Source organism: Ammospiza nelsoni, chromosome 2 (assembly GCF_027579445.1).
Source record: "Ammospiza nelsoni isolate bAmmNel1 chromosome 2, bAmmNel1.pri, whole genome shotgun sequence".
Lineage (NCBI taxonomy): Eukaryota > Metazoa > Chordata > Aves > Passeriformes > Passerellidae > Ammospiza > Ammospiza nelsoni.
In genome coordinates, this window is record NC_080634.1 from 17,480,553 (window position 1) to 17,506,668 (window position 26,116).

At 37.6% G+C, this 26,116-nt stretch overlaps 1 protein-coding gene across 1 annotated transcript in view; it reads left to right on the forward strand.

Annotated features, from left to right (window-relative positions):
• Nucleotides 1–24,761, forward strand: part of ZPLD1 (zona pellucida like domain containing 1) — an 88,443-nt gene extending 63,682 nt beyond the window's left edge. The window contains exons 3-12 of the mRNA XM_059466565.1: nt 5,018–5,131; nt 10,302–10,522; nt 12,814–12,995; nt 13,629–13,701; nt 16,726–16,823; nt 17,427–17,507; nt 18,320–18,491; nt 19,817–19,925; nt 22,670–22,699; nt 24,586–24,761. Coding sequence (XP_059322548.1) covers nt 5,026–5,131; nt 10,302–10,522; nt 12,814–12,995; nt 13,629–13,701; nt 16,726–16,823; nt 17,427–17,507; nt 18,320–18,491; nt 19,817–19,925; nt 22,670–22,699; nt 24,586–24,761 — 1,248 coding nt within the window. The 5' untranslated portion in view covers nt 5,018–5,025. The remainder of the gene's footprint in view (nt 1–5,017; nt 5,132–10,301; nt 10,523–12,813; nt 12,996–13,628; nt 13,702–16,725; nt 16,824–17,426; nt 17,508–18,319; nt 18,492–19,816; nt 19,926–22,669; nt 22,700–24,585) is intronic.
• The last annotated feature ends 1,355 nt before the right edge of the window (nt 24,762–26,116 follow it).

Sequence of the window (26,116 nt, forward strand, 5' to 3'; positions counted from 1 at the left end):
GGACAGTACGGGCACCTACTTGATTCACAAAACATCTTGGCATTTGAGGCTTTACCTATGATTTAGAATTGGTCAGGGGCAGCTCCCACTTCGTTCTGGTAGTATTTTGATAGATTAAGGAGGTGTTCCAAGCTTTTACCCAATATTTAATTACAAACCTAATATATTATGGAGCTAATTCAGGATTCTTTTTTATAAATCTCAAGAACTGAGGGCAAAAATATGACTAGGAAATACATACAGGTCATTCTGAGGCCAGATAATTGATGCTGAAGGCAAGTCCCTGCCTGACTAATGTGTGTTTTTAAATCATGGTCTTTCTCATTCAGTCCACAACTGCTGTGTTCTGAATAGCTACAAGACAGATTAGTTTATGTATTTTAAAGAAAAATATTTTCACATTTTCCATGTGTGGAATCATCTGGTTTTGTACATTCTGAGGTGCACCGATTTCTGATGTTCTTAGTTTTATTATTTCCTCATATATATCAAATTATTACATTTGCTGTGAGTCTTAAATACTGTAATTTTGGGAATATACAGGCTGTTCATAGGTTTAGTAGGAGACTGTTGAACTACAAGGCTCATGTGTGTGCCTCTGTGTGTTTGCATTTGTCATGTACATATATATATGTGCATATTTGTATATATTTATTTTTTCCATTTTGTAGGTTTTTATAGGTGTCAGGAATGTGATGGCACTATGGGGTCTGAAATCACAGAACACTCTAAAAAAGATATGTGTGTTTCAAAGTCTCAGAACCAAAGATTATCTACAAACATAGAGAAATTTTGTAGTTGAAATGTGTCTTAAAGTTCTTTGCATCTCAGTTGCCCTTTATCTATAAAAAAAAAGCTTTTAAAAAAAGGCAATTATCACCTTTTGATAGACTTATCTTTAAAACAGTTGCTGTAAAGATCCAAGTCCTGTTTTATCTGCATCAAAAGACCCAAGGATATAAAGTAGAAGGCGATACTGAAACTATCTGGATAATTTATTTCAACAGGATGTACAAGTCATAAGAAAAAGTTCCCCTGAAGAACTTGAAGTAGAGAGATATTCCTCTGTTTTTGTTCACTGGGTTACTTTTAAGTGATGGCAAACAGTCTCGTGTGTGCTTAGAAGCAAAGTGGTTCTGGAGGACCTGACAGTGGTGCAGTAAATGCTCTTCACAGCTACTCACATCTTGGGTGCACATGCAGAAACAAATGTGGCAGAAAGATGAATGCAAGCCAGGAGGACAAGGAGCTATTTTGTCATGAGATGGTTGAGATGGGCCTGTTGAACTATGTAATGATAATTTGAAAATATTTTTGTTAGAAGAAGTAATATTCCTATTCCATTATTTGTAAATACCTAGTGTACATTGCTAGACAACATTTAAGCAGTTACTAGGTATACCAGGCATGTATGAAAACACTTATAGCACCAGCTTATTATGTGCTCAACACATCTATAATTTTCTTTCAGAAATTTTTGTTATTATTATTAGCTGTACTTTTTAAAAGATTTATCCAGTCAAAAGGCATGAGGATCACCATGTTATTCTGCTGAACTGCCATACCCTGTGCATTAAAAATAGAGAATAAGCAGTGGACTATAGAAAGTTCTTATAAAATACAGGAAGAATATTTGAAGTAATAATGTGCTTGGAAGTTACAACTGGCTCACAAATGCAATTCAATAAAAATGTAGGGCTGAGTCAGTGAATACTGTTGACAATGGAAAATTTTTGAAGATCTTTTTAGAGAGGACGGGAGAGAAAAGAAATGAATATCAGGTCATGACAGAGGAAAGAAGAGGGAATTTAAATCAAACTATACTTTCTCAGTGGAATTAAATTCCTAAATTGACTGCAAAATCTTGTGATGTTTAAATCATAAACATCTTTACTTGGGAATTCTCTGCAGGTTTTCTGACATGGTGAAGTTTATCAGAGCAGGGACGAGGGCTTTGTAAAGTGATAGCAATTAAAGTGAGCACTGCCTGTTGCAACTCTGACCTCTCTGTACTCTTCAGTGGTGAGCAGCACAGAACAGCAGGGCCTGACTCTGGGTACATCAGTGAAACCTGGTATGGGTTTGTTGTTTAGGAGTTTAATGAACAGAGGGGGTCAGATTTCCCTTGCAGTATGTGTTGGCATCTTTTTAATCGTGAAAATCTTCTCAACAGCCAAATGTGTTTGTTGTAGATCAAAGAAGCCTTTTGTTTTTAAACCACCAAGAACAGCATTCCTCAAAAAAGGCATACTAAGAATTGCACACTAAATGAAGGAAAAAAGGCAGATATCTTCCTCATGTATTTCACTCCAGGATTATAAATCATCCCATTCCTGACACTTGCATGCTATCTTATGGTTTTGTACATGGATTTTTAGTTTCATATTTATATGTCAGCAATAATATAATGTCCCTGCTACTATTTTGATAAAACTTTTATGCTTCAATAATTGTACTAAATTGTCAGCCATATTGGTAGGGTAGGAAACTTTTGGTTAGGATGCCTTATACATTTGGGAGGGCTGAAGTTCAGAAATTTCTGTTGAGAAATATCTTTCTAGGGGCCTTTAAGACCAGACTGGAAAAGCAAAAATGGCTGCCTTAGTTGTGTCTGGGGAGGGCAGATCAGTGATGTTGGCCTCTCAGGATGCTTTCTAGCCCTACAGTTCTCTTGAAAAATGAAAAATTATGCATATTCATAGTTTATTTAACCAAAAGCAGCAGGAGTCAACTCAATTGGTGATATGGATGTGCATGTTGATTCATATGCAGATGAGTCAATAACCAAAAAGCAAGTAGGACATTATTGGTTGTGTTAAAATATGAAATGTTCTGAATACAGCTAGAGAAATAATGGTATAAATACTTAATGTCTTAATTCAGATTTGTTCCTTAGCAATCATCTATCCTTCTTCCAAAATGAAGCAGTTTAAGTTATGTTTAATAATTAAAATTTTAGAATTTATTGTGAAGTTCTGCTTTTCATATAAAATAATAATTACAGCTTTATCAGTGACATCTTTCATTTAACTCTTTTCAAACATTTTTTTACTAGCAGAAAGCCACCATGGATGTTAGAACATTAAACTCAGATTTAGATCTTGGTATATCCTTGATATATCCCATTGTAATGGACATCAGAAACCAGCCCATATACAAGAGAACAGTAATATCCACTTTATCAATGTAACTGCTGTATGTTCAAGCAGAGGTAAGGCTCCAGAACACTGGAGAAATGCCAATATTCTGAAAGAAATGATGTTTCTTTCAAAATAACATATAAATTTTCATAGTAAACAAACAAACAAAACACTGCTGTGCCTCTCTGTCTGAGAGTGATGGACAGGGTGAAGAGATCATGAAAATATAGAGGTTTCATAGCAACCCAGTTGGAAATTTTATTTTCTTTCTTATGTTTTCACAATTCTTCATCAACATTAGCTGCAAGTGCTGTCAATCTCCACAGGAATCTAATGGAAAAAGTGTTAAGAGTCAAAGAGTGTTTTTGTTTGGAATTAGGTATCTACCTGAAACAAAAAGGAAGTTGCTTTGTTGCTGTAAGTCACTCATTGAGAAAGTTGTGAAGAACTAGGTTGGAGAGCTGCTTTTGGATGTGATAATAGCAAAAGTTACACCTGGCTTCCCAAATGTGCATGCTTAGCTGGAAGCTGGTGTTTCCAATTCTGGTTTTATTCTGTGTGCTTCCAAGCAGAATTACACAAGAATCATTGGCTGTACACTTGGACACACCTTTGACTTTTTAGAAGAATTTGGGTCAGTGTTTTCTTGGAGTTGATCTGTTCGTTGACAAAGCATGTGGGAGTGTCCTCTAGGGGTCTTTCTTTCAATGCAGAGCATTAAATGAGCATGGTTTGAAAATTAGTGAAAGCCTTTGCATTTTTGAGGAGGAGCAGCTCACACTGCTGTGTAGCCATGAAAAATCCAGTAAAGAGTGACATTTTGTCTCGTGTTCTCTCCATGTGCTGTGGCCTGCTCTTCTCAGCAATGCAGGACAGTTCCTTGCCATGCCAGGTATGGCTGCAATTAGATGTGCTACACCTCTGGCGTTTGCACATGTACCTTATCCACTTGGAGAGAGGTGATCTGTGGTCTTAGAGGAAGCAATTTCCTAAATCTTGGAATTGCTGAGTTCCTGTCTAGGCAAATGGAGAACATTGCCACGTTTGGGGTCTACATCAGCAGCTATATTCTCTAGAATGACAAAATCTTACATATATAAAAACCCCAAACAAACAAACTAACAAAATAAACCAAACAAAGAATTAGTGCTCTTGAATTCACTGACAAAAATCTCAATATTTTGGGATGCTTTTGACAGACATGTATAAGAAGTTGGGATTTTTTGGTTGTGGTAAGTACCACAGGTATTACACCTTGGAGCTTTCCTTGAAAAAGGAATCATTACTGAGAACACTTGAAATTCATATGTTCTGATTGCCAGATACAATTCAAGTAGATGCAAGTGTCTGTACCAGCTCTTTGTGGAAGCTCGGTTTAATTGCATTTGTGCTGCAAAGAACAAATGTTTGGCAAACAGATATGAACCCATTTTTATTATAGGATCTTGAACCTCAGAATTTCTGAGCTAACAATTTATTTCTGTGGTTTTGTATGACTTGGAAAAATAGTTTTATTATAGCCAAGATGTCTTTCTTCAGCAATTTTACGCTGAAACATCAAAAAACGATTGGAATTTAAATATTCAAGCAATTCTAATCTATCATTATATTTTAGGCTTGTTTTTTTTCCCTTTTCTATTATCCTTGAATGCCTTATTTTGCTAGTTATGATTGAAGTTGGAAGTTAATATAAATTAGGCATTACTCAGGAGCAGAGAAATGGGCCCTGCTGCCTGTGACCTCTTTCCCACAAGCTTGTGAGCTTTATCCCCAGTTCCTTTGCTGGAGATCATCGCCTCCCAGCAGTGGAATGTTTGCAGTGAGCATCTTTAATGCAATGAACAGATGTGTGTAATAACCACCCCATATTTTGCTAGGTTTTGCAATGGAACAGGTATGGTTGCTGCTCCTGCTGACGATTAAAGTGCTCCCGGTGACTGCTCAGTTCAATGGATACAACTGTGATGCTAACCTCCATAGCAGGTTTCCTGGTAAGTATTTAATAGACTTTTTTTCTAATGGCTTCTTTATTGTCTTGGTTCAAAGCAGTGCTTATTTTTAAATACAGAGCTTTAAATCTGTCTAAGGCCTGGGGGTAGGACTCCAGATTTAGTGAGTCTTAACTGTTTTTGTGACAATGAACTTGCCTAATGCTGCACTTTACTTCCTTCTTAATTGCACAATGGGTCAAATTCAGCCTGGTAGCAAGGCAAACAATTCCCCTCACACCAGTGGGGCTTGACCTGCCTTTGCCAGTGCTCTAAACTACCCAAGACATTCACCAGAGCTCATATTGTTGTAAATGTTCTCTATAGATTTAACACTCTCACACTTCTAACTGGGTTTTCTTTCATGTTTAGGTTTTATAGTTTTCTTTTTCCTGGGTAAGAGAATATAATTATATCCTTTTAGTAAAATAAAGAAATATGTATCTATTTTAAGCGAAATTACCTTGATGGCAAAATTTTAGTGCCTCACTTCAACATTAAGTCCTTGCTTAGGGACAGGTGAAGCAATGAGTTTTGTCTATGGATGATGTATTTTCCTTCCTCTAAGAAAATGGGAATGAAGTAATTTTGGGGACATTGGATGCTCAGAGCTGTTAATACAAGGAGAAATAGAAATGAAATGTCAGTCTTGGTGGCATGGTATCAGGGTTTACTCAGGCAAAGGATCCTTTAGTTTCTATTACGTTGCTGATCCTTCCTGCTTCAGTTGTATCATGGGCAGAATAATAATAATAATAATAAAAAGAAGCCTATGACTACTGTCTCTCTCACATCTTGTTTTTCTGAGATAGTGATTGACTTGAATAGTTCAGTAATGAACAGTCAGTATAGTATTACATTGTAATACCTCTCTTGTTGTTGCTTTCTGAATAATAAAAGTTTTGATTTTTTTTTCAGGGTGGGTCAGCTCTTTTATTAAATTTAAGTCAGCAGAAGGCAGAAAGTCGGTGTATTGATTCCCATGTTACTATCACACTGCTAGGTGTTTTGTTGGCATAAGGACCAGCAGTGGGTTTGATTCTTTTCCACTTAATCAATATGAACATGAAGAACAGAGAAATAAGATATGCAAAGATCAAATACATTGTTTCCATTCCTGAGAAAATCACAGTTTAGCTGAATATTTTGCAAGCTACTTTTTAATATCTATATATTCCTATTATATTCTATTCATAATAAATACATTCCATTTAGTGTCAATTTTTGCAGACTTGCCTCTGAAGTGTGAGTGAATTTTGCCCACTTGCTTCAGAGCTACCTTTTGAGTTTCTTATGTAATTGTGGCTTATCTGGTCCCTGTTTCAGGCTTCTTGAGATGTTTGCAACAGATAGAGGGAAGTTTATGTTCTTCTTTCTGTGTTTTAAAATTTTTCTTTGGTCATTTTTTGCACCTGCTCTGTGCCAATGTTTGTTTGCAATGTGATACCTGCGAATTGAATTCATCTCTTATTGAGGGTACTGAGGGGCCTCTTGCAGTTCTGCCTCATAAAAATGAGTCATATCAGATTCCATTTCTGCCAAATCTGATTGAATTGGGAGAAAATCTGTTTAGGTTACAGGCAAACAGATTTTTTTAAAGTAAATGCCAATTCACCCCTAACTGGCCATATGAGCTGAGAGCAGAGTCCTTCTTTTTCTTGTTTGTCATAGAAGATTCAAAGGCCAGGATTTAATCAACAGTCTTATTGTTGATGTTGAGAGCTAGGAAAGAAAAATAATTCTGTTTGTTAGTTGTGCATCTGAGATGGAGGTAAAAGCCAAGAACCCCTTTTGCCCCAAATTTGCCAGGTGTTATTTTCAATATGCAGAAATGGGCATATGCTGTGTAATGGGCTGGGGCCAGTGGAGCTGTGAGGCTGCTGAAGGTGGAGAGAGCCTCTGCAGGGAGAAGGGGCTCACTCTTCCTCTGCTGGCTTCCCCAGCACTTGGCTCAGGAAGTGCTTCTCAAAAAGGAGAACATTTTAAAACCAATATCTTCCAGGCTGAGACAGTACTCGCAGAGCCTTGTTATGGGTAGATTTTTCTTCCTGTTCCTTATTTGTTCCATGCAAGGAGTCTTTATTGCTGTCAGCTGGAATACCAAGCATGATGTGCAGATACTGGAGAAGCCACTGGGTGTTGAAGTTGTCTCCTCTTTTTCTTTAAATGTTGATAAGAAACAGCAGTTGTCTTCAACAAAGAGTACAAATGAAGCCTTCCTAGAGGAACCATGGAGCTCATCCATTTTTCATTTGTTTGTGCTTTTATCATTCATTGCTTAGGTGACTTCTTGCATGGGAATAGTGCTGCATAAATAGGATGACAATCAAACAGAACTTTTGTTTCTGCAGTTTGCAGGTTTATTTTAGAGTGCAGGTATGCAATAGTCATCAGGAATGAAGGAAAAAATAGCCCTATTTTTGGTAGACTGAAAATGCAGCAATTTTTTTGTACCAAAGCTAGATTTGTTCTAGAGAATATATAATTAGGTTAGATCTTGCCATCATTCAGAAAGCTTACATAGGGAAAAAAACTTTAGATCTGCATTGCAGTGAAGCATAGCTTTTAGAAGGCTTCTGGGACATAGAGCCATATCAGTCTGTCTCCAGTTGGGACATGCAGTTTTGATTCAGGGGGCTCTTATCTTGAGTTCATGTTGAAAACTTTGTAGGGACTGAGGAAATATTGCAGATTTTTCACATACACTGTGCATTTTAATTTAATATCAAAGCAGGGATTTGATCAAAGAGGAGGTTCATGAGGAGAAACTGGTTTTGAACTACACAGGACTTTCATTCCTCTTCTGATGGGATGACTTTTATCAGTGGTGTTCTGTGGAAACTCTTCTCCTCTGAGGGTTTTTTGCTGCCTGCCCTGGGGTGAGTTGTCAATGTGTGGAGAGGCAACAGAACAGAAGTGGGCAATGGAGCTCCCAGCATTTTCCCCCATGAGTCTGTCCATAATTCAGGATGGTCTCTGTTTCTGTAGGATCTGTGTACCTCTTGGGCTATACTCTCTTGCTTGAGAGACATCCATGAGCACTTCTGGCTGTAGATATCTTGTGTGATTTGAGTCAGAAAGAAACCAAATTTGCCTGTATGGAAACTCTGAAGCCCTCACAGTTAAGTCTTCATCAGCTGGGTGCCATAACCTTAAAGCCATCACTCCTCTGACTCAGAAAACCAGAGGCTTTTAATGCAGGAATGCAAATACTTTTTGTTTGTTTGTTTCTTTTAACTTATATAGGAAATATTTACCCTCCCAAATTATCAAGAAATGTGCTGGATATTTAGCAACTTAGAGGGCATTAGATGTGTTTGGGACTGGCTTCAGATAAATTTCTGCACAAAACATGTTTTATTTCCAGAATGGACTAATTTGGCAGCAATACTTCTTCATGAAATAGTGGGCAGAAAAGGTTAAGTCTGGAAAGGTTGTTTATCCTCCTCCTGTATCATGCAGAAGTTGGTTTTGTATGATAGGTCTCATCTCCCATAGTTTCAAATCATAATTTTGCAAGCAGTAATGATAAGTTAATTGGTAAAGTTATTATTCTGCTTTCTGAGAAGGCTTGAGGTGAGTTATGAAATTAACTGAGCTACTTTGTTACATCCTGCAATTTGTTATGATCTGTTTGTGCGTCAGTCCAAGGAAGCATAAACGCACAATTTGCCATTCCCTGTTTTGTGCTGGCCCCTCTACCTTGGTACACTCATTAAATGGATGGTAATAGTCCTCCTGCAGAGAAAACGAAGGCATGCTGCTTCCTGATCTTTGTGCGTTACATTAGTGGGATTATGATTGTGTACAAACCAGGAGAATTTCATGCCAAATCACTTCAACTCCTGTCTTGCCTCCAGTACCTTTCTGCCCAGATTTACAACCAGTGAGTAACATTTATCATGGCATTAGCTCAGGACTGAGTTTGGCCTGTTAATTTCTGCACTTGATTGTTTTGGCTTGAAAGCCACCATTAAAGCTGTCTAAATTAAACTGCTTGTGCTCCTGTAGCACGGGGGAAGAACTAGTTCATTGTAATGGAAATTTCATTTCCCCTCTGCTGTGACTACGAAGTGAAACAATTCGTTTTAGCAGGCCTAATGGTACAGTATTGACTGAAGTTGTTCTACAATTTTTAACAGCCCTTAATCTTTAAGCAGATGTAATAAATTAGTTCTATAAAGGAGTAATGTCTGTGTTTAATACAATGCAGTATGTATTTTTGTAAAGCACTGGGGGGAAATGCCAGAACAGCCCCCCAACCATCTATGGGCAAAGAAGAGTTTAAAGAAGAGCAATGTTACAGCTTTAAAGCAAAACAATCTCTTGCTTGTGCCTGTATCTGAACCTGATGCTTTTCCATTCAGAACATAAAAATCTTCAAAGCTTTTGAATAAAAGGTCAAATTGGCGAAGACACTTTTTTTGCTTTTCAAAAACTGATCAGTTTTAACAGCTGCTTCTTTCTAGGTCTTTTGTGTTGTCATAATGCACAGAATGAAAGATTGCAAGATGCTTTGTGGTATTGATCATAGTCTTTCTAGAGCCAACTGATTTTTCATTAAAGCTCAAGTTGATGGTTCTTAAAAAAAAACCCCAAAGCCAAAATCTAGGGAAAACCAACTTTAGAGAGATCATAATAAATTACTCTGATATGCGGTTGATTGTACTTCAAAGTCTGCACAGCCTGAGACTGTGATCTCATACAAAGCGGACTCCAGACAACTCAGAATAATGTAGCCAGTTTTCATGCCAGAGTGGGCTGGGAGGCAGAGCTTGGCCTTCTCTATTTCTCAGAATTGCTGGAAATTTCTGTTCCAGAGGGGGCTGCTTAATCAGACTCCAAATATTTGAACACTTGCTGTTTTCTACTCTATTGCAGTGTTTCATTTTACAAATGTGCTACTAAACGATTTGCTGTGGGATTAATATATTTCTTGCTTGTTTACACTATGTTACTATATTAACTTCTGTTTTTTTTCTTCAGCAAAATGGTAGAGTCAAATCTGTTCTTCATACTAATGCAATTCCTACCTTTACATTCTAATATTTCCCTGAAAGTGAAATCTAAAAATTTATCTGATTGTAAGTCACAATGCTAGACAAACTGCTACAATAGTTGTGTCATGATTTCTTCAAATCTTACAATGTCTTTCCCTCTGTTTTTCTTGCAGCTGAACGAGATATCAATGTTTTCTGTGGAGTACAGACAATTACTATGAAGATAAATTTTTGCACAGTTCTTTTTTCTGGTTATTCTGAGACAGATCTGGCACTGAATGGGAAACATGGGGATGCCCACTGCAGGGGCTTCATCAATAACAACACCTTTCCAGCAGTGGTCATTTTCATCATCAATCTGAGTACTTTAGAATCTTGTGGAAACACTTTAGTGGTAAGACCAAAGCAAAGTGAAATTATAGCATGGCTATGTATACATAGGATCAAGTGAATGCCCTTGACAGCATTGTGTCTTCCATAGATAATATTTAATTTGTCTTATCCAGTTGGAAACATATTGCATATATCAAAGAAAACCAGAAGAAGCTCATAATTTATAATCTTGATTGCTATTGAGAAAATATGATGGGACCCACGTTTGTGCTCTGATTAGAAAGTGTAATTTTTGTTTAAGTGTTTTGTCAGTGGAAGAATGAGATTGTTCCAAGGTCTTTCTAAAAGTCTTGCTGACCATGCCTTAGATTTAGCAGAAGTGGAGAGTTTGATAGTTCATGTGTATCACATTGAGTGAAATCAAAGTACCTATGAATAACTTAAAAAAACAAGTTTAAAAATGTGTTATTTTCAAGGCTTTTATTCTCTCCAAAATTCTTATTTGTACTTGATCCCTGTCAGTTTTTATAACAAACCCCCTGTTTTGTTGCTAATAATTTTCCTGAAATGTTTGATATGCTCTGTGACTTAGGGTGAGCTTTCTTTTAAAATTTTAACAAAAAACCAGTTCAGCCAATTCAAGACTCTCTTTTCTAGCTGTAGCACCTGTATGACTTGCAGTAGAAGAATTTTCCAGGAAGCAACTTCTTCCTGTTCCTGTGTATTTGGTCACACTGTAAACTCTCTGATCTTGCTATTTGATCATAATCGTAAGAGATTGATGTTTAAAAAACAAAACAAAAAGACTCCCCAGTCTCATAAGTCCAAATAATTGGAGCTTCCCATGAAGTCCCCCATCAGGCTGCAATGAATACAAAGACAAAGCAGCTGCTAAAAATATACCAAGAAATATTCCCCCATCCTCTTTGCTTATTCATGCTGTGCCCCCAAATGAGGACAAAAATGGAGCAGGGAGCATTTCTTATCATGTTCCCCCCACTGGAGTTTTACAATCCCCTGCATTTCTTGGCAGTGTTTCACAGCAAAGACCTTCAAGCTAATTTTCAATAAAAGTAAAGGAAAGACAACAGTTCAGGCAGAACTTGTGTAAAACCCATGTCTTTCTGTAACACAGCAGGCTCTGCTTTTTACTTTATGGGAGTAGGGTGGTGAGGAAGTTAAAAAAGCTTTGGTTGACTGTACTAATTTAGCCTGTACTGTTTAGGCAAAACTCAGATCCTGGAAAATTCTATTTTCAACGTTTTGTGCCATTAAAAAAATGATTAAGTATGCTAGGGCAAAATGCATGCCTGTTTCTGTCTTTTGGGTTTGTTTTTGATGGACAAAGAAATCAAAATTCCATGCATCCTGTGCTACTTACTGCAAAATGCTACAACTCGTGCACCTCAGGATGATTCTTCCATAATGAAATGGTTTTTAAAGAAACCATGTGTTTTAAAGCTACTGAGAACATCTGTTTTGCTAATACAGTTGTAAGAAATGCTGCAATAGAAGTCCAGTGCCGTGTTAATTTGCCCTGTTGTGTCTGTGCCTACTGAGAAAGGAATTTGTGCTGTTCTCAGTTATTTTCAAACAACCCCCTTATTCAGATCAGTAGCTACAGATGGAGTGGGGCTGGGCTGGTACCAGCAGGGAAGAGTCCCTCAGTTTTCCTGAGGACTGTGTGTTCTTGCAGGCTCTGCACACTTTGTGAGCTGAGCAATACAGAATAGCATGTGCCCATGGATGCAATTCAGGTTGCATTGACATTAATTTTGTACTACTTTTGAGCTCTGTAATTTCTGACAGTTTATAGTTTATATTTAAGATTTAGAAATATATAATATAAACAAAGCCACACTCAAAGTTCAACTATTTGGCTTGTATCTGCTTATAAAAGTACCTTATTTTTGATGTGTCCAAACTGAAGTGCAACAGCGAGAGAATATTGTTTCTTGCTTGTGTATTGGCCTTTTTATTAGATATAGAAGCTCATTGTAAGATAATACTTTTTAACAGTAATAGAAAGCTTGCTTTAGTTTTTCCCAATGAGTTGCATAAATTAATTGGGAATGTAGAGAAAAAAAGTACCTATGAAAAAATATGCTTCCAAGATTCATAGTTCCTTTCAAATGTTTCTCAAGTCCGTTCTAAGAACAGTGACTTTTATATGCATGATTCCAGGGTGGTGAAAGACAGAACACAGGGAAGATGTTATTAAACTAAATAATTTTTGAATGTTTTAGTGACAATATTTCAGGGTAAATTATGGGCTAAACCATGAGTGTCCTTCAGTTTCTTTTGCTCCACACTTAACTTCAGCTAATAGAAATTTTCTCTCTTCCTCAATAGGTATCCTCAGCTAGAGGTATCAATGCCTATGGAAATACCTCAGTGGTACAGATAGGTAATGTTTCAGGCTATATTGATACACCAGACCCACCAACGATTATCAGCTATTTGCCGGGGCTTCTGTACAAATTTAGCTGTAGCTACCCACTGGAGTACTTGGTTAACAATACCCAGCTCGCTTCGTAAGTGCCTTTTCATTTCTATGTGTTTCATCCCCATGGTTGTCTTAGCATCTATATGTGCAGGCCATAACAGCATTGTCCATGTAGCAATTTTGGCTGCTTAAGAGTAAAGGAAAAGGAAAAAGCACCAAAAGAAGAAGTATTGCAAGGAAAAAGAAAATTCTGTAGTGTCATTATATGAGATAATATAATTTATGAAGACCTGCTGTTATGAAGAGACCCTTAGATAATGTAAAACTTCCCTTAAAATTCAGGTTTTCTTCTCAAAAATTATAGCAGAAAAAAAAATTCTTCATGAAATAGAAACTTGTAAATATAGAATGCAAGAGAAAATATTTCCATGAGTAAACCTTGTACATCATGTCACGTGAGTTCCTTTTTGTCACTTTGCCTCTCTGCTAATTATTTTTCTGATTCGTGTTTCCAGTACAATACATTATTTTCTGCATAGTTAAGACTGTCAGTATTTTCGCTATAAATTCCTGTTTCTGAAGTTTATAACCCAAATGCATAAATTAACTCCTTGTGATATGACTCATTGAGTTTTTTAATGATAAAGCCTACTGAAGTATGCAAAAACAAAAATAAGGTATCTTTCTTCATGATGGTTTTTGGTTTCTGGGTCTGTTGTAGGTCATCAGCTGCTATTTCTGTAAGAGAGAACAATGGTACATTTATCAGCACTTTGAATTTGTTGCTTTACAATGTGAGTATAAAGCACAGTATGACCTGGAATGAATTAATCTCTGTGCTATGTGGTTGCAAACTGTTTTAGCAGATGAAAGTATAGATTCGTCTTCATAATTTGCTGTTTTCTTCCCACTCCCCCCATGAGCCAAGACTTTCTTCCAGGCATCTTTCATCTCTGAATTCCTCCTTCCTTTTTGTTTGCATGTACCTGCTGTCTTGTGTTTATATGGCTGGTCTTTGAGGACAGGCACAGGATTTTTGTCCTGTATTTATTCAGTTCCTCAATTTACAGCTCTGGCTTTCGGCTGGTAGTGCCACGTGACCAATCAATTGTAGCCATAACAATCACACTCCAGAGTGCATATTTTGTTTGCATTGATTATGTTTCTCTGTGTGTCTATAGGTGCTTTGTGCTTAAACAGAGAGTACTCTGTAGAATTCTATAAAATTATTCCAGACCTATTCCCATAGCAATGAACTGGAGCACTTTGGCTGTGGTATTTTTATGTTCAAGCCACATCAGAGTGTTTCAATCATCTCTGATTGTTGTGAAGGATGCATCAATTCCAAATCTATATCCTGATGCATATGCTGCCTTAAGGTGTGGACTTTAAAGATGTAAAAGGTTAATAATTATGACAGTTTTCATCCAATGCTTCTTCCTTATGTTTTAGATAATTTGAATATGCATTATTGTAAAAGCTTTTACCATGTAAATGGGTTGGTGACACTGAAACATGAAAAATGCAAGGACCTCTATTTAACATTAATCCCTGAAATTATATTTTTGTGTTGATTAAAATTTTTACTCATACATTTTAAATACCTGATTTAAATATCAATTTTTCAATCTATCAAGCATCATTTTTTGTAAATTATGAATCCAATTTTTTTTGCATTATTATTCATGCCATCGTGTTGCTGAGTTATAATTCATGCAACTGATTTAAAAGTCAATGCTTTATGCTTTGAACATAATGAGCTATAAATATTGCAACAGGACATTTTTCAATGGCATTCTCTAAAAAATCGTGTTTGTTTGAAAGAGCAGAGCTCCAAATAACAACCTATAATCTGTTAAAATGATGATTATAGTTCTCTGATTTTTAAATAAACCTGTGATCAAAAAGATGGGGCAGAATGAAGAAGGCAAATTTCTCAGTCAAATCAAGCATTGACCACTGCACGTTGACTGCCTTTCAGGGCCCAGTTCAGCAAACAGCCCGGAATAAATGCAATTGTTGCTCATAATTGAGCACATTTTTTCCCTCAGATATCCCCAAAAGCCAAATGTGCTTTCATCCTGCCCACCCCTGTAAATTTACAAGCTGACCATCACCAGTGGTGGTAGCAGCCACATGGCTCACCCTAATGAGTAGCACTGTCAAAGAATTATACTGCTAGGGCTGGCAAATTCCAGTGGTGGATATGCCCTTCTGCTTCACTCCGCAGGGCTGGATAAATACATGGACACCTTGTGCACTGCCTGCCTTCTTCCCTGTTGGGAGTGCCTCTGGACACCTGCTGTCCTGTGGGCTCACTTGGTCCCTGTTAGTAGTCCTTGTTTTGGGCCTCAAGGCTCATGTCCACCCTTGCTATTAGTGAGGGGATGTGTACAGATTTGTCTCTTGACTGCAAGTCTTCTCCAAATTTACCTGTAGTGCTATTTCTTAATGCTGACTCTTCATCTTCTAAGCTTACCTCTGTCTTCCGTCACAAAGTGTTGTTTAGATTTACTTTGTGATGCTAGTACATGTCATTGTTAAGAAAGACAAGAGCTGTTATGGTAGACTCAGAGTTTAATAGCAAAATGTTTAATAGGCTTTCACAGAGCCTAAGTGGCTATGTGCTTTTATGCCTTTTTGCAAAAGTCTCTCTAAATGAATAAAAACTACTCTTAAAGAATAAAAGAGCAACTATGGAGTGTAATAGTGAGGGTCTTGCACTTTTAAATCAGTTGCAAAATGTGGCTGAACTGTTATAGAAATGTATAATTAATCTGAAAGAAGGCAAACCTACTTGAAGGCCTCTGATACTGCATAGATTAGATATTGGGCATGCTGTTAATTTTGGCATTTGAAAAAAAATCACTTGGTCTCTGGTGCAAACACTCTTGTTGCTGTCATTTGCTGCTTGCCATGGTCTCACTTGCCGCAATGAACCTGGTTGAAATCTTATCTACCAGTTTTTTCATATGTATTGAGTGTTTTGAACTTTCACAAGAGGTCTCGACATGCTGAGTCACTGTGCTATCTGTATTAGCACTAGTTTGACAAAGGTGACTTTACCAGGTAGTGCATTTTGATATTCTCGGTTAATCTCTGTTGCACAGATCTCTTTCATTGCTTTGTTGCTAAAGTGTAACGTGATGTTAATGGTTGAGATTTTGAACAAAAAGTCCCAGTAAAACAGCTATATTTAAGTAGTAGTATATGGGGAATTCCCAACTTTTATGTTGAATACAGCTTTCTTGAAACAGCTCTTTTGAAATATGAGTATTGAAATGAAAATATTGGTTACTTGTGATTTTCAAGAAGCCACTTTGACAGAAACTACACTTTGGCATAGCAGAATATCTTTGTTCTCCCAGACTATAGTTTGAAATATATAACATCTCATGGATAATATTCCTAATTCCACTAATTCAAATAGCTTTACCAACCTTTCCTGGGAAAGAGTGCACTGGGACAACCCAGTAAAGCTTCTCTATTAGAAAACCAGAGTAGCTCCCCTGTGAGCCTGTAAGCTCTGGGAGACTTACTGAAGTGGCAATGAATGATATGTTTTCCTTAATCATTGAGCCAACCACCTTATTAAATCATATATTCTCCCAAATTTTTTCATGGGCCAAAGCCAGTCTTTGCAGACAAACTTGCAGGCAATTTCTCTGGCATTGCTTCTTGCCTATTCCCTTACAGAGGACAAAGTAGCAATCATTCTACACAGAAGGGTCAGAAAAATTGCTGAGAGCTCAGTCTGGATGCAGATGGGTTGTTAAAGTGGAATTTCTGTTACAATTGAGGCAATGTTTGTTTTACAGGATTCAACCTACAGCCAGCAGCTCCTTATTCCAAGCACAGGTTTACCTTTGAAAACCAAAATATATGCAGCTGTAAGAGCAACGAACCTTGATGGCAGGTACCATAGAGGGTGTTATTTCTTGTCTTGCTCGCTTTTCAGCTCTTGTTACTTACCTGATTTAGAAGCATCTGTCTTTCCTCATAGCTTTTTGTATTTCAAAATAATGGTTGGTGTTCAATAATCACTGATCTCAGCTGGAGGGTGTCAGGTCCTTGGCAGTGAATGCATATTTTGCTGCAGTTCTCATTATGAAAGTTTTCCTGAATTAGACTTTAAATCCTACATAGCTTTATTTTTAAGAATAGGTCTCTGTTGGACCAAGAGAGAAAATCCAGGGCTTTTAAAAGTGGGCTGGTTGTGATTTCTAGCCCTTTGTGGCCATGATTTCTGAGAGGAGGTGTGCAGCGTGTGTTGACTTTGAAACCAAATAATTTGATTTATGAAGTTCTGCTGTAATGTTGTGCTGTTTAATCTTGTAAGTAGTTGAAGAAACAGGATGCCTGGCATGTGACCTGTTTAACACAGTAACTCAGTTTCACTGTAACAGCCTGCACTACCTGTTTGTATGCTTTTCTGTGCTGTCCTTTCATCTCACCTCACTCACACCCCCCATGCTTGCATTGCCAGCTCCCCTCATCTATCCCTTTGCTCCCTGTGCAGGTGGAATGTTTTGATGGACTACTGTTACACCACACCATCTGGCAATCCTAGTGACGATCTTCGGTATGATCTTTTCTTCAGGTAGGGCCTGTGCAAACCCAGTATTTTGTTGGTCCTTCTTTAAAATAATAATTATAAACTTCTTCAATAGTGGTGTCCTAAACTGCCTGGAAAGTTTAAGCATTATTAGTAGGCCGGACCAAGGGCTAGGCTTATAGATAACATGTCAGAGCTTCTTTTTGGGTGAACATAAATATAGAAGCACGTGCCAAGTTATAAGAATTATGAATGTAGAAACGCATATATCCAAAGTACTTCTTCCAGAGATAACATAAACACTTAAAGTGAATGGCTAAACTGGCCTTTATTTTACCAAAGGTGAATGTGGTGAATGACAGTGATGTAAAACATCAGAGACTTCAGTCCAGGAAAGTAGTTAAGCAAATGATCAAATGTAAATAGATGCTCCTACTTCTACTCCCAGTAATAACATTTATTTGAATTGGAACTTTGAAAAACATCCTGGAAATATCTCAAATTAAATTTTATCCATGACACCTAATGAAGAGATCCTGTCTTCATTTGGAGTTGCCTGTCTATACTGGTTAGCATACCTACTTGCTTCAATTCTCAAGTCTCTTTGAGCACTGGAATTAAATGGTACCTTGGTTGTAGCTGTGGTGCTGCAAAACAAAACAGTGTTTTTGTAGAAATGTGTTTCAGCACAGGAGCCTGCAGCCTAATTGTGCAGGCAGATTGTGTCTGCAGATATTTTCATTTCCAAGGAGCTAAAGTGTTGATCTTGCTGCTTAAGCTATCATATTCCCAGCTAAGAGCTTCAAAATACTAACAGAGCTGCTCATCCCAGTTTCACTCTTCTCTACAAAAACTAGCTGTGACAAGGACCCGCAGACAACCATAATTGAGAATGGCAAGAGTCAAATGGGCCGGTTTTCCTTTGAGGTGTTTCGCTTTGTGAAGCACAAGAACCAGAAGATGTCCACGGTCTTCCTCCACTGTGTGACGAAGCTGTGCAGAGCAGATGACTGTCCATTTCTTGTGCCAGTAAGTTGTAATTATCTGGATATAAAATAGGCATCCTGGAGTTCTGCATACAAGTGTTGTGGAAGTTTGGATGGCGCAGAATGAAAGCGACTTGTAGAGGCTGAAGTGAGAATGTTTTTTGTGTCTGAAGGAATGTGAAACTACTGATGAGGAATATGGAAATGAATACTGTCATCTGGAGATAAAATAATACTAGACCTGCAAAACACAGGTTATAGAATATATGAGAAATTACCTCTTTGCCTTGTGGTCCCTAATTTTTAAAAGTAACAACTCTTAGATGGTTTTCAGGTTGATGTTCTTAGTATAGTAGTAAGATATCCATCATCACAGTGATGAAGAATATATCTTAGAATATACTTTATGGAAAAGTTAAAGCTATAGAAAATGCTGTTATACTGACAAGGAAAATTTGTGAAAGTTTCTCACAGTGAAAAAAAATACCATGCCCTTTAGAGTATATAATCTCCTCTATCATCTGATAACTACTCTTGCGCTGAAGTTCATTCTGTTATGTCTATTTAAAATTAACTAATTTTAGTAGTATCAGGAACAACAAATAAATTTTGGAAATGGAAACATTTAAATAAACATATAAACACAAAGTTCTGTGCTGTCTTCAGAACACTGCATTGTTTCCTACAGAATGACTTCCCACTGAGAATTTTAAAGTGCGGTCAGTTCAGTGCACTCCTGAAATTTTGTATGTTGTTTATATTTTTATATTACACATTTACATAATTCATTTTGCATTCAATTCATATTCTGAGGTTTTTGAAGTTCTTTCACAAGAAGCTGAAACTAAGGAAATGCTCCTGTTTGGAGCATGCTTGAATACCATAGAATAAGGTAGATGGTAGGTTACAAACATTAAAGGCGCATTCCAGATGAGAGTGCTGGGGATTGTTTTAGTCTGTCATTGCTATTTAGAACTCCATGGAAGATGTGCAAACTCTCACTCAAGAAGCTTGCTAGAATAGGGATTTTCAAGCAAAACAGATTTGTTGGGGAAAACTGTCTGTAAACATAGCTTTGGGAAATTAACTACTGAAAATTTAATATACTATAAGATGGATCTTGTACACAACAGCAAAGTAGCTTTGTAAACAAAGTGAGGCAAAATAAAATGGGAAGCCAGGAATTTATAAGATGCACTTCTAGGCAATATTGCAGATGTTTTTATTGCAAAGTGATTATTGCATACTAAGAAATAAAATCAAAGTTGTAGTATTCCTTACCAAAGAAATCATATTACATCAGGAAGCACAAAAAGGCCACAGTTGTGTTCCACTCTGAGTCTGTGATTGTTTTGATTGACCACTCAGATCTGCAGCAACAGAGAAAGAAGAGACACTGGTGGAAGGACGACTTGGCGCCCTCAGAGCACATCGGGCAATGCTGTCATCTCTGCTGGCCCCATCATTACAAGGAGTGGTAGGAATAAACAATCTTTCTCTATGGACTGCAGGAATTTCAGAAACCTGGGGAAATGTTTTGCAGTTTAATGTAAATTTGCAGTCACTTTTTGCTGAGTATTTTTTTACTACTACTGAATATTTTTTATGACATTTTTTACTACTTTATTTGGTAGAAATTTTGAGCTACTATTTTTGTTTGGCTCTCACATGCTTCTTCCTCCAATAAAATCACTGTGGGATACTGTTACACATATAAGGCTATTATAAAAGTCCAGACTCAGTGGGTTGACATTTTTTTTGGTCAGATTTCACCGGAGATAATAGAATTTAAGGCACTGTGTTCAGCGTTGCAATTTAATTTGGATGGATAATGAATATTCACTGTCACTTTCTATTCACCATTTCTTCCAGCTTCCCTCTGGGTTTTTATCTACATGTTGCTTAAAATTAATGCACACTATTCTTAGATTCAGCTATAAGAAAGAAATGGGACAAAACCATTGTAAATTTTAAACAGTGGGACAAAATCCACTTTTAATTGAGGGTGAAATTCCGTGACTTTCATTTTTATTACCAATTGTTTTAGGAAAAAAATAACAGGCAGCTCTAAATGTAACCTGCAGTCTCTGAAAAAAATGTATATGACTGCTGTTTAAGTTTTACAAATTACAAATATTTATAAGTAGTTGCAGTTAAGCAATTGATTTCAGCAGTCTTAGGTTTAGGATGCTGAGAGTAGGACTGAACCTGGTCTAGGAAATCTAATTTAAAACTTGGGAATAAAATCCTTCTTTAAGTGCCAAGTACCTGTACACAAAGAGAGCAACTGACCCTCCAGAAGGGGGAACCACCAAACAAGAGACCATTTCTAGAGCAAACAGGCTCCGTTATGAGCAGCATATCTGCAATGAAAATGAGTGATTTTTTTCATTATACATGGTCCCATTTGAGTTGCTGCCATCTGATTAGCCAAGAAAAAGTGAGAAGAACTAACTTCAAAGTTGCATACATGAGTACATGTGGGAAATGAGTGATGGATTTGCTCAGCCAAACAAGCATGCTGGAGTAATGCTGCCTTAGGCAAGGAATGGAAACTAGATACAGCTTCTTATAGCAGCCCTTGGTAGGTAATATAGCTCATTATTCAAATGCTGGGGATGCTATTTTTACAATTCAAAAATTAAAATAAAAGGATACTGATCAATTATCTTTAAATATTGTATAGCTTCAAGCAAAGAGATCTGATGGATGTTTAATGGCGCCAAAGAAAGTATAAACAATTTTATAATTTCATGACAACTCTTGAGGTTGTTTAAATAAGGCTGAAAAAGGAAAGTAATTTTTAGGCATATTCTAAAGGTGGGTGGATAAAGCTTTTTTGATTTCTCCATCTTCATAGTGTGCTTTTGGAGCATTCCACTCATGCTGACAGAAGGATGGTTTAATGGGAAGTACTTGAAAAAAAATGGGATTCAATTCTAAACTGTGCCACAAATTTAATGATTGGCATTGGGCAAGTCCCTCAATCTCCCTTGCATTTCCCTTTTTCTTCTGGGTCAGAAAGAGGGATTTAGTCCTGCTGTCAATTCCCTTTGTGAAAATAAACTTGTAAGAACCAGGAGGTTTATGAATACCATTGTTAACAAACTAAAAAGGGGGAAGGTCATGTGAGAACTTGACCAAAACTATCTGGATGATGAATAATTTTGGATAAATTTGGAAAATTTTGGATAATTTTTTAGAATCTAGGTAAATTTTGGATGAAGAATACCAGGGTGCATAGAAGTGCTTACACTGTTTTCAAGGCCAGCACTGGTCTAGCTTTAGCACAGATACATTTGTCCCCCCATGGCCTGTCACCAGCTGCTCTGATGCAGCTGCCTTGGTAGGAACAGAAGAGTGCTGGTTCTTCTTCCATATGTTTCTGAACTCATATTTCTAACATTTGGCTCTTTTCAGAGAAACGTTATTCTTTTTTGTCAATCCAAAATAAGTCATTACAGGAGGCGCACACAGAAGAAAATGCTTTAGTCTCTGGAAGGAGACAAAGCAGGGACCTACTTGTGAAGTTAAAATTATGTAGCTTTTGATGGATGTCTCACTTAAGCTTGGGAGACAGCTGCTCAAAACAAATGTACATGTGAACTGTGCTCACAGATTGCACAAAAAAACCCCAAAACAGTGACAAGAAATGTTATTCTGAAATGGACACTGGCAAGTAAAAACTGAAGACAAAATACAAATATTAGCCTGAATATAAAGCCACTATGTAACTGCCAAGAGGAAAATGAGCATGGAAAAAAGAGCTTTTTTGTAATAATTTATGGTTGCTGACATATTTTTTCTTGTAAAACTCAAGGTTTTTCCTATAGAGCTATTTTATAATATAATTAATTGAAGGGGCTTGCATATAACATTGTGCTTACTCTTCTGATGTTACTGAGAGAGACAACAGGACTGGCCACCTTTTCAATTAAGAGATTCCTGATTTAAGGTGGTGTTGGTTTGTTTTTCCACAAGACATGAAAAACTTAAATTAATATTTTAATATCTCCTGATATTAAAAATGAAGCAATGGCATGCAATTAATGTTATTGTCCATATTTTAAGAGAGATGCTAAAAGCTGCTAGTCAATGTGGCAAGTGACCTGGTTTATTTTTAAAATAAAGCTACAACTATTGGGTTTTCTGTTGCAAGAGGGGAGGAGGTAGTCATAGGTATTTTAAAAATATGACACATGCCTTTTTTTTTTAATATAGATGAGACGCCAACCAACAATTCACAGCTTGGTAAGTTGATCAGAATTTCAAAAAACATAAGAGGGTTTATGATGGAAGCAGAACTGAGGATGAACCATTTTGATTAATATCTATGCACTGGGATTGTTTTCCTTTTTAATTTTTATTTATGTTTGTTGCTTAAATGAGTCAATATCAACATGCTCTGAAAAGAAAGCATTTGGTGAGTATGGAATTCTCAATTTATTGTGTGCACCCAGCACCACCTTTTAATTTTAAACTTTTAATTCCTGTGATGAAATTGAAATGAATATCTGATACTACAGCATATGAGGGTGATGGGTACATTATAGCCACCAGATGCAAAACCAGACTTAAGCAGTAAAATTTGCCATGCCACAACAGGAAAATTGTTGTTATGGTGCAGTCTAGCTTGGTTCATATCTCAAAGCCAGAAGTTCAGAGCTTCAGCTCCTGTTATCCTAGTGTTTAACCTCACAGAGTCTGTGGAAAAAATTGGATAGAACTTTTACCCTGCTAGGGCAGTGAAGGAAATAGGCTGCAGGACAGTTCAGCTCTTTAAGTTTTAGGGTGCTTTTCCTTTGGGCACTTGGAACACTTGTTTCAGCCTATCTGTTGCTGTTCTCTGCTGGTAACAAGGACTGGCTGATGGCTAAGAAAGGATGGTCAGGTGGTACACTGGGCCATTCCACCTTGTATTTCTTCATAACAGGACTGAGTGGAACGAAGAATCCATTCTGTCCTCTGAACTCTAACGCTATTTGTTCCTTTCTTTACTCAATTTAAAACATATAAAACCAGTTGCTGTTCTTGTCTGTCATGGAGAGCTCTCCCTGTAATTAATTGTTCCCTGGTGTGCTCCTACCCATGGATATAATTAAAATGATAAAAAGCAAATTCTTTATTTGCTGCACACAGTTTGCTGTGTTGATGGCTGCTATGTTTCCTTCCCATGCAACAAAAGAAGCATCCTCTCCATCCCAGAGCACAAGCCTTTCCTTTGCCTGTTGCTGTCTCTGTGGAGAGCACAGAGGTAGAGTGGGGTGAGGTTGCTGCTGTAGCAGCCAGAAAGCAGCACAGCGTTGGGAAGGGGAGGGTAACCAAATCAACAGTGCTGATTTCCTTTCAGCTTGGGTGAGGAGAGTGGGATTAATGGTGTTGAGGGCAGGGGGCTGCTTCTGGGAGGAGCAGTCTGGTTTCTCACATGAAGACTGTGTTGTCATTTCACCTCACTCTCCACCACTGGTAATGGCAAATGCTCATTGGTGCTCAAATGCTTTTTTCCCCTCCTGCTGGAAAACACAGTACTTGTTGTGGATGTATGTGGCTCATTATGTCAGAACTGGTCCATGAGCAGCTTCCTGATTTGCAATAAGTATTAAAAATGTCACCTTTCCTACCTGAGAATTGATAAACACCTTTCTGAAGGTGTGCAACAAGCTTCCAGAATGTCTGATATCCAATGTCAGACATGTCTGCTGATTTATATAGACTTTGAATTGAAATGTAGACAATGACAGTGGGGAAGAAATCTTTTCATTAACTTGATTAGGCTACAAATCCTTATACATCTACATTGATAGTCCTTGGATAAGTTCTTGGATAAGTCCTTGGATAATGATAGTCTTGCCTTGAGTAACACAGGTCAATGTTGGTCACTGGCAGATGAAGGTAATGCCTCAGAAGGCACATGTCTTTATCCCCCAACATGACTGATATTGAAAGAAACTGTTTGCAAAATATACTTAGATAAGCTTTATCCAAGTAGACAGGTGTACATTCTGAGGTACAGCTAGTTTTAGTTCCTTCCTTGCAACTATACAGTATATTGGGTGTTGGAAAGGGAAGGCAGAAGTGTTTGGCACTCATGAGAGATAAAACCAGACGTCACCTGAGAATTTTTCTTCTCCTTGCAGCTCACCCAAACGGACCTCCTTTCCAGATGAACACGGTCACCAGTGCGCTGATTTCAGGCATTGTCGTCCTGGGAATTTCAAGCATTTTCTTTTTTGTATGTTCTCTAACCCTTCTGCACAGAAACTGGCCCAACAGTTCGGTCCTGAGTGGCATCCGAAACCCAGTTTTCAACTGAAAGTGATGATTTGTTTGCACTTTTTGTTTGGGGTTGCCTTTCTTGTCTGTGAAGTATGATTCCATTAAAAAGTAATATTAAGGCAACACTCCAGTGATATCCAGCTTCTGTTCCAGCTATTCTGTATTTGTAGATTTGCTAGATGATGTTGTGTAGGTGAGCAGCAGTGATGTTGGTAACAAGCCTAGAAAATGTTGAGAATCTCAATTGTGTTTGCGATCAGACTGCATGACATTTGCCCATGAATGTGCTGACAATAGAGCTCACATCTTCATCTGCTCAGTAAAGTCTAAAAGCTGGAGAGGCTGCAGATGAGAACCTTTCCAAGTATGCCACTTTAACACAAAGGCTGACATATTCAGGAAAGTTCATAAGTTCATGAACACCTAGTAAGATAAGGATAACTTCTTTTTTTGGTATTACATTTTTCACAAATACAAGTGTGTCTCAGGAGGAATTTGTTTTCAGCTGTCTTTGCTAAAAAAGACCGAAGAGAGGCTTGGAACAAGTGACTTTTACTTATTTGTAATTTGGAAGTATTTTCTTAAATATATCTTTCATTGGCTTGTGGAGGTATCATGTATCAAGTATCACCCAAACTTCCCTCACAGAAAATTATTTTTGGAGCACAATTTGGCAACTGAGTAAAGCTCCCAGTAATATACTAATTGTTAAGGGCAAGTTTTGCCCCGTGAGTTTTTCATTTCTCAGATAAAGCTTTCATTTCCACATGGACAGTCATCAACCAGTGCTTATTTCTTTAGCAGATCTTCTGCATGAGTTAGACTTGTTCACTGCATGGATGAGGGAAAGAAGGCAACTAGAAGGATAACAGGCTACTGGTGGTACTGCACTGTTGCCTCTAGTTATTCTGATGAACATCTGACTTATCTGAAGTGAGTGTGAGGGGCAGGTGCCCCCAAACAGGAGCACAAGGCAGTGGCTTAGCTGTGTAGGGTAGACAAAAATGCTGGTACTAGAGAGGCCACCATGGGCACAACATATTAAGCTGGACCGGATAGACAGTTGGGATTTTGGTCACACATACAGCAGTTAAATTTCATTTTTCGTGTACTGTACATATTGGCCTAGAAACACCTCATTGATATTTATCATCATCCTGTGTTAACTGTGTCTATGTCAGAACTGGCTAATGATCAGGGCTTTTTGGCTCTCAAGGCTAAAGACAAATACAGTCTTGTTCTCAGTTTTCTCTGACCCTGCAAATGCTGTATAAAGGCCTGTTGTTTGCAAATTCCACTGTGCTGTAGGGCAGTATCCCTAACAACCAATACTGTGCCTGTTTTCCTCCAGTCTTAATACCTCAGAAACATTTTTGCACTTCAGGGGTTAGG